The 16,763-nt window shown below is 43.4% G+C and overlaps 1 protein-coding gene across 4 annotated transcripts in view; it reads right to left on the bottom strand.

Annotated features, from left to right (window-relative positions):
• The window catches only part of SUMF1 (sulfatase modifying factor 1), a 93,809-nt gene that overhangs the window by 51,246 nt on the left and 25,800 nt on the right, over nt 1-16,763 (bottom strand). For all 4 annotated transcript variants that reach the window (XM_055558766.1, XM_055558767.1, XM_055558769.1 and 1 more), the window contains 3 exons: nt 4,754-4,836; nt 2,136-2,258; nt 1,292-1,406 (listed from right to left, as the gene is read on the bottom strand). In XM_055558766.1, coding sequence (XP_055414741.1) covers nt 1,292-1,406; nt 2,136-2,258; nt 4,754-4,836 — 321 coding nt within the window. The remainder of the gene's footprint in view (nt 1-1,291; nt 1,407-2,135; nt 2,259-4,753; nt 4,837-16,763) is intronic.

Genomic DNA, 16,763 nt, shown 5'->3' with positions numbered 1-16,763 from the left:
TCAATGTGTCAAAAAAAAAACAAAATGCTTTTATCATTGCTTCATTAGTGTATGGTTCTGCTGACAAAAAAGAAAAAAAAAAAAAAACAGACAGAAAGGAATACTCATGGAGGGAAACATGCTACATGCGTTCCAGAAAACAGTTTGGTTATGTTTTTGAAACTCTTACCAAGAAAGTTTTCTAGTGTTTGACTCATTAATTTCACTGCTAGGAATCTACCTATTAAAAAAAACCACCACACTATTAAGGGTCTACTGTATTGCACAGGGAACTCTACTCAATACTCAGAATTGATCTGTATAGGAAAAGAATCTAAAAACAGAGCAGATATATGCATATGTGTAGCTGATTCACTTTGCTGTATAGCAGAAACTAACACAACATTGTAAATCAACTATACCTCAATAAAAACTATTTTTAAATCATCAGAGATACAATTTAATATTTATGCACAAGATGTTGTTATTCCGCAAAAAAAATATGTAACTTTGCAAAAATAAGGGGCAAATAAATTAGGGTTAATTCAAATGACAAGCTATCCAGCTGCTAAAAGACATGTATTTGTGAAGAACTGCTAATGCCAGACAAAATGTTCCTGATATTACACAGGGAAAGGAGAGTAGGATTTTAAATATAATAGTATGACCCCAAAGCAATATGTAAAAAATATATACGCACACAAACACAAGAAACATTTACACTGGCACCTATATGGTAGTTAAGAGCATGGGCTTTTGAAACAAACAGACCTGGTTCAAATCCCAGATGTGTGGCTTTCCAGCTGTGTAACCCTGGGCAAGTCAGTTAACCTCTCTGTGCCTCATAATGCTCACCTGAAAAAATGGGGATAACAGTGCCTACCTCACAGAGTGGAACATTAACTGAGATAATTCACGCAAATACCTCAGTATCATGCCTGGCACACTGCAAGTATTAACTCCTAGCAATTATTAGTACCATTAACACCGAAAAGGAATGGGAGGAATTGCACCAAAACGCTAATAGGGGTTATCTATCTTGAGATAAGATTCCCCCAGGTTCTTTCAATTTTCTCCTTTGCAACTCTTCTGGTTTTTTTCAAAGTTTCTATAGTATTATAGAATCGGAAAGAAAAAGGTGTCACGAAAAAGAATGTCTAAGTATTAGTATTTGCCTCGTGCTGTAGTGGATGAAGGCAGAAAGGGTACAAGACGTAGAGCGGAGAGTGAGCAACATTCTCCCTCATGTCTAGCGGTTTCTAGTGGTTTCTCCATGTGCTGTGGCTGCAGCCCTCTGAACCTCGCTACTCACAGGCGCGGTCCCTCGGAAGCCGTCCTCCCCGGTGTTGGTCACAGGAAACTCGCCTTGCCAGATGTTGGCATAATGCTGGCCTTTTGGCTGCAGTTTGTTGCCCCAGGGGAAAAGTCTGTCAGAAGAGACACAGGCATCAGCCTGTCAAACATGCACAGGCTTCTGGCCACAAGTCAAGAAGAGGAAGGCAGTGAAAGGGAGAGAGCACACTGCTCGCTTGTTCCAAGTGAGTTATTTTATTTTTTTAATACATAAAGCTTTTAATCAGGAATTTTTTTAACTTCCACACAACCAGATCATGTCAAGCTCCCAACAACATCAGTCTCTCCCGAGGCCTCAGGAGGCCTGACATAAATCACCTCACTAAAAGACGGGCTTATAGGAGGCTGGGAGAGCAGCCATCATTCTGGACTTATATGGAAGCATAACGGGGCACCATAACATCGCACTTTTTAATAAAGCCTTCACTATTTTAAGGAGCCTTTTTAGAAGCTGAGGCCCAATCGTGAGTTTTCTGTCTCATGGCTCTGGAAGCAGAGAAATACTGCTGTTTCAGGAGACGCCTAAAATAAGAAACCCCTAAAAGCGAAGGCAGCCTGCCAGAGGGGCTCGAAGGAGGACCACATGGCACCGGGATGGGGCTGTGTGGCCGGCGCCCACCCCACCAGCCATGCGCCCACCTCTGCCTGGGTGTTTCCTAAGGAACTTCACCAACGTGAGGAAAGCCCAGTAGGAAAGAGCTGCCCTGGTGGTTGTGGTTTTAAATCAACTGTCCAGAGTAAGTTCCTGTGGATTTAGAAAGAAGTTCCACATACTATTAAGCAAGGGGAGACCCTCCAAGTACCTATTTTGCAGGCCTCCTCGACAGCTGTACTCCCACTCGGCCTCCGTGGGCAAACGCTTTCCCGCCCACGTGCAGTAGGCCACGGCGTCGTTCCAGGAGACGTGGAGAACCGGGTGGTCCGACCTGGGGAACAGAGAGCGCAGAGTGAGGAGGGCGGAACCAGAACTGGAAACAGGGACCGGCTCCAGCCAACCGCCCATCTTCGCCTTCACCTCAATCCCTGACCCGGAAGTGGGCCTGGTCCCCAGGTCAACGTCCCCCACCCTTCCCCCCCGCACTTCTGTCAGCCTCCACCAGGGGTCTCTGACATCCCAGGCTCCCAAATAGGTTATGATCCCTCCTCGCCCAAGACTCGAAACATTACTCCAGTTTGCTGGCAGGCCTGAACCCCCAGAGAATCTCACGTGGTGCAGCAGGGTGTGAAGATGCACCAGCCAGCTGCACCAACCAATGCTTTCTTCTGTGAGGAAAGAACGATTATGCAGCTGCTGGACATGGTATGAGCAGAAGCTTCCAGCGCTCAGCTCCTTCAGGAGAGTTGCAAAGAACCACCTCAAAGTCACCAACAAGCAACCACAGCAGGAGCATAAAGGCACAGCCATGTGGGTTCACCCATAGCGCGATCCTATGGGTCATTTATACCCCAGAGCCCCACCCCCACCCCACCCCCGAGGGACTGGCTGGGACTTCCTGGACCTGCCTTGCAGTCTTGGCTTCTCCCTCTGCCCAATCCTGCTTCCTCCCCGTCCCTCCCACAGGTGCGGATCCCTAATAAATAGTCTGCACACCAAGCTCTGTCTCAGCATCTGTTTCCGAAGAATCCAATCTGTGATACTTGGCTTTAAACTCTTGTCTTTCTGCTGTAGATGAGTCTGCTCTATTTGCCTCACTCCAGCATATTCCAAGTAAGCCTCTATTTTTTCTACCAGTATAGCCGGGCAGGGAAGATTAGGGGGAAGTTTGAGAATAAGGGGATAAACATATTTATTCAGCACCAATAACTTTAATTCCTGCTCACTCTTTCTCCAGTGGACTCTACATTCCTGGCCCATTTCTTAAACTTTTTTATTCTTTTTTTTCTTTTTGCAGCACTGGGTCTTTGTTGCCGTGCAACAACTCCTTTGCTTCCTCTAGTTGTGGTGGTGCCTGGGCTTCTCATTGTGAAGCTGCTCTTGTTGTGAAGCATGGTCTCTAGGGTGCACCGGCTTCAGTAGTTGTGGCATGAGACTCTAGTTGCCCTGCGGCATGTGGGATCATAGATCCGGGATCAGGGATCAAATCCACATCCCCTGCATTGGCAGGCAGATTCTTAACCACTGGACCACCAGGGAAGTCCCTCTTAAGCATCTTTGAATCCCCTATCATAATTACACCATGACTTTCACTTATTCTTTCCAAAGTGTCTATTGAGTACCTTTACATGCCAGTCACTGTTTTCAGCATTGATGTTTTAAGACATGCACTTTTCTCAAAAGGACTCATTGGATAGAATACATTTCATTCTGGGTCTTCCTTCTGTCCTCAGCTTTTCCTTCTACTATGATACTTCAGAAAGAAGCTATATATTGGGAACTAAGAGGTCATCAACCTGAGGTATCTGAGAATCCTACAACTTTGTACCTCAGAGTCTATTTCTACCCCGGGGCCTACCAACTCAAGAGTTTGAAAGAATGACATTTATCAAGGAGCTGTATCCCTAGAGCTGAACGTCATGTACTTCCAGCTCCCCCACACTGAGGGCAGTAAGCAGGAACGATGTTGAAAACAGAGACTCGAGAATCCCATCTGAAAAACTGGGTTAGGAGAACAGTTTTCTTGGGCTGTTGAGACACTGAGTCCTGACCCAAACCTTTCTCCGCCTCCAGGGCTTAAAGTGCTACTCTATTTTTGCTTGAGATAATTATTTCTTTGCCACCCTGGAGACTTGCTGACCGACTTGCAGCTCTGTGGTTTTTCAGTCAGATGGTGGCTTCAAAGTATGTCAGTCCAGGACTGCAGAGAACATGAGTCCTGGACCCAAGGCCTAGCTGTTAAGCAGTGGCCAACTGGCAAGACACAACCGCTTCTCTGTGAGGCAGTCTCCATCCTCATAATGGCCTACTCACGAGGAATAACAAACAATCTGTAAAGGTTACATGTCATGAGATTTGTAAGAGGTCTATCAAATGGGGAAAGAATGACAGGAGGGAACCCTCTAAAAGGCCAAATGAGGATGGCAAGAGGCCACTTATTATTAGCCTTCCAAAGACTTCCCTGGTGGTCCAGTGGTCCTTCCAATACAGGAGGTGTGGGTTCAATCCCTGGTCAGGGAGCTAAGATCCACATGCCTGGCAGCCAAAAGACCACAACATAAAACAGAAGCAATATTGTAACAAATTCAATAAAGACTTTAAAAATGGTCCACATCAAAAAAAAAAAAATCTTAACAGAGTGTTCCATGACCTAGGCACAATGTTTGGGTCTGTACATTGATTCTTTCTAGCCATCCTATTTCCCTTCCAACTGATTAGAGTTCATCATACTCTTTTATAGACAATGGACATTGAGTTTCTCTTCAACATCATAGAAACTGATTTTGAAATGAAAGTATCATCTAGGCTAAGACCCACCAGTCTCACCTGTGTAGGACAGTAGAGTCGGGCCCTTCTGGGTGTCTCCAGTTAGCACCTTTCACAGGTAACCACCACGGAGCAGCTGCAACCTCAGAGAAACACAGGATAAGCTGAGGTTAGCTCTTAAAAAACACTGACTCGGTCAATGCAGAAAAAAAAACAATCTCACTTAAGGTCTTCAACGTCCATGGAATTACCAAATCATTTTTCCAGAATATCAAAAATATTTATATGTAATTAAATTTAACAACAGTGTCAGACTTTATCTTTTTGAGCTCCAAAATCACTGCAGATGGTGACCGCAGCCATGAAATTAAAAGATGCTTACTCCTTGGAAGGAAAGTTATGACCAACCTAGAGAGCATATTGAAAAGCAGAGACATTACGTTGCCAATGAAGGTCCGTTTAGTCAAGGCTATGGTTTTTCCAATGGTCATGTATGGATGCGAGAGTTGGACTGTGAAGAAAGCTGAGTGCCAAAGAATTGATGCTTTTGAACTGTGGTGTTGGAGAAGACTCTTGAGAGTCCCTTGGACTGCAAGGAGATCCAACCAGTCCATTCTAAAGGAGATCAGCCCTGGGTGTTCTTTGGAGGGAATGATGCTAAAGCTGAAACTCCAGTACTCTGGCCACCTCATGCAAAGAGTTGACTCATTGGAAAAGACTCTGATGTTGGGAGGGATTGGGGGCAGGCGGAAAAGGGGACGACAGAGGATGAGATGGCTGGATGGCATCACCAACTCGATGGACGTAAGTTTGAGTGAACTCTGGGAGATGGCGATGGACAGGGAGGCTTGGTGTGCTGCAATTCATGGGGTCACAAAGAGTCGGACATGACTGAGCGAATGAACTGAACTGAACTGAAATCTATGCCAAAAAAAAGCATTATCTCTTGAATTCCCTGGTGGTCCAGTAGTGAGGACTTGTTTCACTGCTGTGCTCCAGATTCAATCCCGAGTTGGGGAACTAAGATCCAGAAAGCCACACATGCACCCAAAACAAACAAACAAAAAGGCACAGTGTTATGTGGCAGGTTAGATGGGAGGGGGCTTTGGGGGAGAATGCATACATTTATATGTAAGGTTGAGTCCCTCCGCTGTTCACTTTAAACTACTACAACATTGTTAATCAGCTATACCCCAATACAACATAAAAAGTTTTTTTAAAAAGGTATTATCTCGTATCATAAAGCACCATAGTGATTAAATAAATATGTATCTAAATGGTGTATCTTTCCAAGAATCTTAAAAAGACACTGCTAGCTAATCCTCTATAATCTCTAACAACTGGGACAACTGGTACCACTCTGATGTAAAAGATGAGGAAACAGCATTAATCTTACAACTTGGTGCCAGGCTGAAGGTCAACCAAGGTGGTGGGAGACCAAGCTGAAGCACCGAATACAGAGCTGCAATGTGTTCACAAAAGACCCTGGTTAATATCCAGCCCAACATGAGATGTGTGGCTCTGGGCAAATTCACTGCTTGTCTGGCCCCAAAGTCCTCATCTGTGAAATGAGAGCAGCCTCCCAGTTCCCCACCTCAGACTCAGAGCAGGGTGAATCTAAAAGGATTGGGAAGTGCTCAGCCCACATCCTGTTCCCAGGACCTTAACTGCTACTTTACAGCTCTGTCAACACATATACCAATATCAAGTGGCCCTTGTTTTGTTCCTTTTCATTCATTTGTGCTTTCTCTGTTGTGTCTGACTCTTTGCAATCCCATGGACTATAGCCCGCCAGGCTCCTCTGTCCATGGAATTTTCCAGGCAAGAATACTGGAGTGGGTTGCTATTTCCTCCTCCCGACCCAGGGATCAAACCCACATCTCTTGCATCTCCTGCATGGGCAGGCAGATTCTTTACCATTGGGATTGTTTAGAGATTGGTTAAAAACTTGATTTTGGAGTCAGTCAAAATGAGATTTGAATTACGACTCTGCCATGCAGAGGGTAACCCTTGGCAACCTCCCTACTGAGGTCCCTACATCTGTTTTCTCAACTGTAAGATGAAGGCAGTAACAATGCCTATTCAGAGATTATTACAAGGAAACCAAACATACATCCAGGGCTTAGGACTATGCCGAGCATTTAGCAAGCACTCAGTAAAGGGAAGCAGTCAACCATGGACCTCATGACAATCAAGGAGAGAGTTACCAAAAAAAAATTACCGTCATCAGTGATGCTAATACTAAGTAAAGAACAGAAGTTTGCAAATGATTCTTCTGCTGTAAACCGGAACGGACTCAAGTTATCCCCAAGACAATGCTGCTCTCAGTCCTCTGCGTCCTGACGAGCCGGGCTGAGTGGAAGAGATGGGGGATGTGTTCCCGGCTAACAATTACAGCAATCACCAAGAACACCAAACTCTGTTCTTGTTCTTTTTCTCACATCAGCACAATCAAAACATTCACGGTATTCCAATCACAATTTGATGGGAAAAGCCAAATTCTTTTATATCTCAATGAAAGAGGCATTATGTCCTTTGAGGACACTACTGCAGAGTGTTTTCTCTTTCAGAGAGCAGGAGAGGTGAAAGGCAGGGCTTCTTCCTCTTTCTTCTGTGGCACTGTGGAATCTTTAATCAGGGTGGGGGGTGGGGGGGGTGGTGTTCTCGCTCACTACACTGCTTGATATTTGCCACCAGGGAAGCCCGTTTAAGTACCAGCGACAGGTAATTCATTCCGCGTCAAGGGAAGATGTGCAGAGAAAGCCCAGGTCATCCCACTCTTAACATTTCAAGATTTTCAGATCACTCACCCAATTCTACCCCATTCCCAACACTAAGGTCACCAGAAGGTTCTATTTCTCAAATTTAAAAAAAAAAAAAAAAGAATTTTTAAAAGGCAAATATGGCAAATGCTAGCTTTTGTTACATCTGGGTGGTGGAAACTAGAATGCCTATTTTTCTTATACCCTATTATGTTTTGAAATATTCCATCATTAGCAACTTTTTAAATGGATTTACTTATCTCTTCTACTGCGATGGGCATTTGGGCAGTTTCCAGTTTGAGCTACTGTGAATGGTGCTACTTCTGTGAACATTCTTGGTAGCTCATGACTCAGGAAATATGCAGAAGCATTCCTGCTGAGTGCACGTTGTGGAGTGGAATGGCTGGATCCCAGGGTCCACACATGCACAGCATTAGTAAAGACAACCAAACACAAGCCTTAATGGCAGAAGTCCTCCAAGGTTCCCAACCTTCTTCAATGGGAAAATTCCACAGAGTTGGCTTGTGTGGGGAAGACCCGGGGCAGCTGCCCCTGTGGCCTCTGAGTCCATTCCCTTTTCCTCTCTGCTTCCCCTCAACTCACTCTGGTTGCACATATTTATTGAGTGCCTACCGTCTGCCAGGTTCCCTTTTTAGGAACCTCATTCCTAAAGGAAATCTTCAACTCCCAGAATCCTGAGAGTATGACTTAAGATTTTTGGTATATTGAGAGTTTCTCAATTATTTATTGTACATATTAATATTTATCTTACATGGTTAACTACTCACTTTATCTTCTTCCAAAAATATCTGTAAAACTCAGATTGGTGGGTCCAGGTACACATATCAGTGCTATAGTTCCTACTCAATTTCTTTCCCATCATATACACACACTTTCTCATTTTACATATCTGCTTTCCAGTTCTCTTACTATCATTCTTTCCTGAAAGCTTTTACATTTCTTAATAACCCATCCAATACAGACCATCTCAGCACTACTGATTTATTGGGCCACACAATTCCTTGATGGAGGGGGTTGTTCCATACACTGTAGGAAGCCCTGAAGCATCCCAGACCTCTCCCCACTAGATGCCAATAGCATCCTACTCCCCACTCAACTGTGAGAACCAAATTACGACTCAGCCATAAAACATATTTTGAGTCACTTCTAATGAGGTGGCTGAATCTAGAGCCTGTTATACAGAGTGAAGTAAGTCAGAAAGGGAAAAACAAACATCGTATATTAACACATATATATGGAATCTAAAAGGATGGTACTTATCAACCTATTTACAGGGCAGCAATAGAGACACAGACATAGAGAACAGACTGTAGACACAGTAGGGGGAAAGAGAGAGTGGGACGAGTAGAGAGAGCGGCATGGAAACATATAGTTACCATATGTAAAACAGAGAGCCAGTGGGAATTTGCTGTATGACTCAGGGAGCTCAAACCTGGTGCTCTGAGACAACCTAGAGGGGTGGGGTAGAGTGGGAGGTGGGAGGGAGTTTCAAGAGGGAGGGGCCATATGTATGTATGGCTGACTCATGTTGACGTATGACAGAAACCAACACAATATTGTAAAGCAATTATCCTCCAATTAAAAAACAAATAAATTTTAAAAAGAGATAAAACAAATAAAAAAATTGTCTCCACATTCATGAAGCTCCAAACGAGACAAAGCTTGGGGGCCTATGAGAGGACCTTAGGACACCCGCGCCGATGAGAAAGACTGTAACTCTACATCACAATGGTCAGACGCAGAGTCAGGAACCACTTCCGCACCAGACACGTGAAGAAGGAAAGATAAGCAATCAAGAGTCACCCACAACAGAGGACTTAGCTTACAGGCAGAACATCATTCTTCTTAGCCAAGTTGTACTGGAAAAGCCATCTTTTCTAGACAAACATACAACAAATCCCATCTGATGTCACCAAATAACTTCTTTCAAATATCACTGCTAACTCCATATTTTAAGACTTGTTCTTGAACTCCTGGTCATATCTTCAAAATAAATGCTCTTCTACTATGTTTAGTAATTTATGAAATAAGCAACTTTTGAGAGTCACACATAAGCCAGTTAAACCAGGTTACACTGCAAATTATAACATCTATGATTCCTTTTAACAGAAAGAGTCTTCATATGCATTCTTTCCAGAGTCACAGCAACAACATGAATGGTTTGGCACCTGTGATAAGCCTCATCCTAAAAAGAGAAACTGTAGGGGGCGGTGGATGTGGTTGCCCATCTACGTATTTTCTGTTCAACTGAGACACTTCTAGTTGAGTTATAGCACTCCCTTACATCCAGGGAGAAAAGGACTTTACTTGACCTATTTCTAGTCAAACCATCTCCATAGCAACTGTCTTGGGTTTAAGTTAAAACAGCTGTACCAGACAGCCAGCAACCAATTACAATGTAAATAGGATCCGTGTGAGTACTGACGTCCCCTTGAGACATGGACTTCAGAGGGCAAAGACATCTTTTCCCACCTCTCCCAAGGGACATAGCCAGACTTGGAGTAACAGCTTAAAGAAAAGAAAAGGGGGAAGACAGCGAAGGTGCCTTTGTTTTTGCCAGAAGTGGTAAATTATGCTTCTTATACACACACACAGCCCAGAATAAAGTCGGCACAGGAAAAAGACAAAGCACTGTGTTAATATGCACATTCAAGTGTAAAAATGTCAAGTTCACAACTTTACAACTGTTCTCTTAAAAATTCAATGCATTTAGACAAGCAAATTAAAAAGATGGATGTTTTTTGAAATGCAGTATAAACATGACAGTTACCCCTATAAAAACAGCCTGGGAGAATTTTTCAACTGTCACCAGCGAACAATAAGAAATTGCAGATCTGTTCAAATTCATGAAGTATAAATAAAACTGGATGAGAATCAAATGCAACTGAAGGAATCAAGTGGAATAGGAAGCACACAATGAGTAAAATCTCTTTCTTCAGCACCCAATACAATTTGTATTTTCTACAATACAAATGTAGAAAATTGAGAAGTAGGCTTGAATAAAGAGTAAAAACAAATTCATCATGAAAATAGATAGGTAGTCAGGTCTGACAGCTTATTTCAAATTAAATCCTAAATCAGGTACCTTGACTACTTAATAGAATATGTGAGAGAGAAAAATGCATGCTTTTTCATAGAGTACAAATATTTATGAAACTTAAGGCCAATCTGAAAATGTTCAACATTTTTGCTCCAGTTCTTAATGAAATTCCTCATTATAGAATTCACTGCCTTCCTGAAATACCAGTTTGTACACTCTAAACATTTATTACATGTCCTTATGAGAGGAGCAGAAATCCTAGAGTGTCACTTGTTAAAGACAATGTATAAAAAATGCAAAAAGGATCGTTAGCATCCAAGAACCCTTTAAAAGTGAGGTAGTTGACTCATTCTCCATTGAGACCTGCAGAAATATGGGGAAAGTAGATTTGGGGCTTTTTATTAAAAATTGTTTATTGAAGTATAGTTTATTTACAATATTGTATTCATTTCAGGTGTATAATATATACTCCACTTAAGATTACTACAGAACAATGGCTATATTTCACTGTGCTATATGACATATCCTTGTTCCTTATCTATTTAGTTTCCAGGAGTTTGTATCTTTTAATCTCCTACCCCTATCTCGCCTCTCCTCCCTTTTCTCTCCCCACTGCGAATCACTAGATCGTTTTCTACATAGGTGAGTTTGGTTTTGTTTTGTTATATGTATCTGTTTGTTTTATTTTTTAGATTCTACATATAAGTGATAACATACAGTATTTGTCTTTCTATGTCTGACTTCTTTAACTTAGCATAATGCTCTCTAGGTCTGGGATCTGAGGCTTTCTAAAAAAAAATTCTGAAAACAAGAGAAATAATTTTTTATTTTTTTAAATAAGTTATTATTTCTTTAGGCAAAGAAGCTTTTATTACAACTCTTTACAAAAAGGCTTCATTTAAGCTCCTTAAATTGCTACTGGCTTACCTACGAGCCTTTCTCAATGTCTAAAACAAGGAAATTACAGAACATCTGAATGACATTTTATTGGTTCTGTACTTTGTTTTCGTGGCTTACAAGTTCTGAGGCTTCTGAGAAAAAAGGTCAAACAGAAGACAGAAAATAGAAAAGGCACCTAAGAAGCTCTCCCAGCCTGGATGCATGCTTAACATAGGCAGGCTTACAATGCCGCCAGGTTTTAAAGGTGAGAGGATAGGGAGGCCAACTCTTTAAATTCCCTCATTTTAAGGATGGAAAAATAAGCCCTGAAATGTGGCAGGTAGTGGTAGGGCTAGGGAAGGAACCCACAGCCGCAGATATTCAATTTATAAGTCTGTTCTACTACCCAGGCTTTTCCAAAAGCTGTTTCCAGAGTCTTCCACAAGATGTTAATAGCTATGGAGGGGAGGAGGGGGCAGGGCAGTAGGGGGCGGGTGGAAGGAAGTTCCACAATCAAAGCAGTCCATCTAGCCAGGAAAGCACTCAGGTAATCAAGTTAAACTTGTTTTTTTAATTGCAGAACTCCTCAAAATCTTTGAACTGCTAACATTAACAGTCATGGTTAAGTTCTGAGTAATGGGAGATGGTCTTTGAGCCAAGGGCTTGGTAGGTTCCAATCCTGACTATTGACTACTTACTAGCTCTGTGACAGTGGGCAAGTTACTAAACCTCTCTGAGTTTGGTTTTCTCAATCAGCAAAATCAGCCTAGTAAGAGAACAGACTGGTTCCAAATAGGAAAAGGAGTACATCAAGGCTGTATATTGTCACCCTGCTTATTTAACTTACATGCAGGGTACATCATGAGAAACACTGGACTGGAAGAAGCACAAGCTGGAATCAAGATTGCCGGGAGAAATATCAATAATCTCAGATATGCAGATGATACCATCCTTATGGCAGAAAGTGAAGAGGAACTAAAAAGCCTCTTGACGAAAGTGAAAGTGGAGAGTGATAAAGTTGGCTTAAAGCTCAACATTCAGAAAACGAAGATCATGGCATCCGGTCCCATCACTTCATGGGAAATAGATGGGGAAACAGTGTCAGACTTTATTTTTTGGGGCTCCAAAATCACTGCAGATGGTGACTGCAGCCATGAAATTAAAAGACGCTTACTCCTTGGAAGGAAAGTTATGACCAACCTAGATAGCATATTCAAAAGCAGAGACATTACTTTGCCAACAAAGGTTCGACTAGTCAAGGCTATGGTTTTTCCTGTGGTCATGTATGGATGTGAGAGTTGGACTGTGAAGAAGGCTGAGCACGGAAGAATTGATGCTTTTGAACTGTGGTGTTGGAGAAGACTCTTGAGAGTCCCTTGGCCTGCAAGGAGATCCAACCAGTCCATTCTGAAGGAGATCAGCCCTGGGATTTCTTTGGAAGGAATGATGCTAAAGCTGAAACTCCAGTACTTTGGCTACCTCATGCCAAGAGTTGACTCATTGGAAAAGACTCTGATGCTGGGAGGGGTTGGGGGCAGGAGGAGAAGGGGACGACAGAGGATGAGATGGCTGGATGGCATCACTGACTCGATGGAAGTGAGTCTGGGTGAACTCCGGGAGTTGGTGATGGACGGGGAGGCCTGGCATGCTGCAATTCATGGGGTTGCAAAGAGTCGGACATGACTGAGCGACTGAACTGAACTGAACTGAACTGAAGAGAACGTATCTAACAGGCTTACTACAGTGCGGATTTAGCATAAGCATTCAGAAAACAAGCATGTATAAGTGTTGGTACAAGAGAGCTGAAGAACTCATTTACAATGCTATTCATTCATTCACTCATTTATACATTTAGCAAACATTTGATGAGTGCCTGCCCTGTGCAGCCCTGTGAGAGGCCTGAGGGGTGGAGAAGCCAAGCCCACTATCTCGGGGTGAAGACAGACAAATAAGCACATTAATTCAAGGCTGTACTAAGTACTGTGGCCAAGAGGGGCTTGATGAGCTATGGAAGCCCAAGGATGGGCACCCGACTAAAGTCAGGGGGTGTCACTCTGCAAATGTGTCCCACAGGAGGGGAGAAGGAGGAGCAAGTGAGGCAGGATGGGTGTGAGAAGGATGTTCCACAGGAGAAGCTGCCCTTATTACACGTCTACTTCACTTGATCTCCCTGTATTGTAAGAGTACTTCACTTAATCCAGAAAAGACAAACATCAACTTTTTCCGTGAAATAAAATACACCAAAGATATTCAGAATCTTAGACCTGGAAAGAAGCCCAGAGGACACCTGCTTTCAACCCATACCCAATCAAAGACATCCCCTCTACAGTATCCCTAGGATGAATATGTAAGACAAGATGAACAACAGTCCTCATTTAACCAGGACAGTCCAGACGTATACTTGTTATTCTGGCATACTTAAGAGCAACCCATTTTCTTCTCAAAAATATCCCAATGTGGACCATAAATTATAATGGTCACTCTACTCGTAGATGATCCCCCATCTTAGCTTCAACAATTTAGGGGACAGACCTCACCTCCTTGCAGGTACATACTCAAGCTCAGATCATTCTAACAAACAGAGCTTTTCATCAACAGTGCAAGAGAAATGCCTCCCAGAGCCCTTCCGTCTGCTGGCACTGATCAAGCTCCAAGGATCATATGGAACAAGTTAAATTCCCTTTGGATCACCTTGCAGACATGTGTAGAATAATCATAATTCTTTCACCTCTTAGTCTTCTCTAGGTTCAATCACGTATTCACCCTTCCCCAGGCTCTACCATCTCAAGTGAAGGGAATCACAGCCTCCCTAGTTGCTCAGGCCAGTACCCAGGAGTCCTACTTTGCCCCCTCTGCTCTCAGATGTCCAACACCAGACCCTTCTCAGCATCTCTCCTCCTGCCAGCCTGCTCCACAGCCACATCACGTCACACCTGGCACATGACAAAACACACGCAGAAGCCAAAGTGCTCTCTTTAAAATGTTAACTAGAGGGGACTTCCTCAGTAGTCTGGTGGTTAATAATCCACCTTCCACTGCAAGGGACACAGGTTTGATCCCTGATCGGGGAACGAAGATCCTACATGCCGCAGGGCAACTACAGAAAGCCCATGTGCTGCAACAAACACCCAGCATGGCCAAAATAAAATAAATTTTTTAAAAAATGTTAACTAGATCCAGTGGCTTCCAGCTGCACTAAAGAAGAAACCCAAACTTCTCTGAGGCTCACAAAGTCTAGGTCATCCACTGCTGCTATTTCTCCAACCTAAGCCTAGCTCCTATCCCAGTTCCCCCGTTCATCACTCCCTCAGTACTGGTCATGCTGGATCCTACTCACCAGGTAGGTTTCAGCTCAGGTGTCACTTCCTTAGAGAGGCCATCCCACACCCCACACATAAAAGAGCCCAAGGAGCCTAAACATACAATACACAACCACTCTCTCCCCCATTACTGTGTTTTATTTTATTCACAGGCCATTAGCACAGTCAGTTAAAAGTTCACTTGTGTAGAATGTGTTTCTCCCTGGAGCTATAACTCCCAGGAGAGTGAGGATTTATATCCACAGTACTTGGAACACTGTCTGGTACATAGTATATATGGGACAAACATTTATTTAACAAATAAGTATCTGTTCCTGAGGCTTCCATGGTTTCCAAACCCCTCCCCACCACAGGTGACCCTCTTCTGGATAAACATCGATTAAAAATTCAGTGTTTCAACAGGACATACTTTTATAGAGAGGGGGAATCAGCCCTCGTCTTAGGGGTTTTGCAAAAGGGTCTCTGACAGGAAAGGTACTAGGCTGGTCCTCAGGTTGCGCTAGTGGTAAAGGACCCACCTGCCAATGCAGGAGACACAGGAGATGTGGGTTCAATCCCTGGGTCAGGAAGATCCCCAGGAACAGGAAATGGCAACCCACTCCAGTATTCTTGCCTGCAAAATTCCATGGACAGAGGAGCCTGGTGGGCTAAGTCTGGGGAGTCGCAAAAAGTCAGACACAACTGAGTGAGTAAGCGCGCGCGTGCACACACACACACACACACACACACACACACAGAGGTACTCCTAGGTGCCCCCCTTAAACATTTCCAAGAACTGAGACAAGCTATTTCCCCTCCTGGGCCATGGCTGCCTCATCTATAAGAGGAAAGTTTTTCACCAGATGATTCTGAAAGTTTCATCCATTCTAAATCCTCTTTTTTTGCGTAAGTTTTTCCTAAAGCTGCATATCCCCTGGGCAGAACTCCCTACCTTACAGTCTTTGTCTCACTGCAGAGGTTTACAGCACAAATGCCAACACCTGGGAGGTAGGAGATGAGAGAATCATCTTTATTTCCTAATCCAAGTCAGACCTCAAAAGACCCATGACTTGAAAAGACACTTAAGAACCTCTTAAACAGATATTTGAAATCTGAGCCTTTGGGAGCCCACCGTACCTCACTAACACTCATTCTGCTCAGGGGCCTTGTTTTAGAACTGGCTGGAATAAAATACTGTGCCCCGTTATCCTACTTTATTGGATTCTCACCTTCCAGGGTTATCAATTGCTTCCTGAGTCTACACCACAAACTGACTCCCAGAACAGGCAGACAAACAGCCTTTTCAAAACCAGACATAGAACACAGTTGTCTGACCATGTTCTCTTCTTATCCAATCAGCCAACCCTGGATCGCACTTCCTGAAAAACTCAATTTCTGTGAACTCACCTTCACCCTATTGATCAAATCAGCATTCTCCTGCCAAGAAAAACCTGCCTTTCCAACATGAGACAGGTCATACCAGGTCTGAGCCCCACAGCTCTCAAAAATGAATGCTCCTGTAGAGGATACTCAAATGGCATTCTTTCATTTTTTGGCAAATATTTATTAAGTCCTTATTAAGTGACAGGTATTATGCTCGGGGGATGGTGAGTAATACGGAAACAGCTTCACCCGCCATCGCAGGACGGTTCGGGTAAAGAAAAGGACATTCAACAAATACCTACACAAATAATGATGAGTGAGATAAATAATGTGAAATGAAGGCATAAGAAGCCGTAAGAACAAATAAATGGAAGCATCTCAATCTGCAATGTTGGACAACAGCCGGGCATTTCAAATAGACTGCCCAGAGTAAGTTTAGCTGAAACCTGACCATGCAAAGCTGAATATGGACTGTCAAAGCAGCAGGACAATGGTAGGCACTCCACCAGAGCTCTGTCCTAGTTGATCCCAAGACAAGTACTTCCTCACCTGAAAGGCTTCCCTAAAATGCCTTTTCCTCACACAGGCATTCCCTGATCAACCTAACAAATTCAACTTTGCAGGCATCTCTCCCCACTCCTCACCACTTCTCTTCATCACAGCACTGCTGAGGTACTTCCGCTTCA

Source organism: Bubalus kerabau, chromosome 20 (assembly GCF_029407905.1).
Source record: "Bubalus kerabau isolate K-KA32 ecotype Philippines breed swamp buffalo chromosome 20, PCC_UOA_SB_1v2, whole genome shotgun sequence".
Lineage (NCBI taxonomy): Eukaryota > Metazoa > Chordata > Mammalia > Artiodactyla > Bovidae > Bubalus > Bubalus kerabau.
This window is presented reverse-complemented; position numbering and strand designations above follow the sequence as displayed.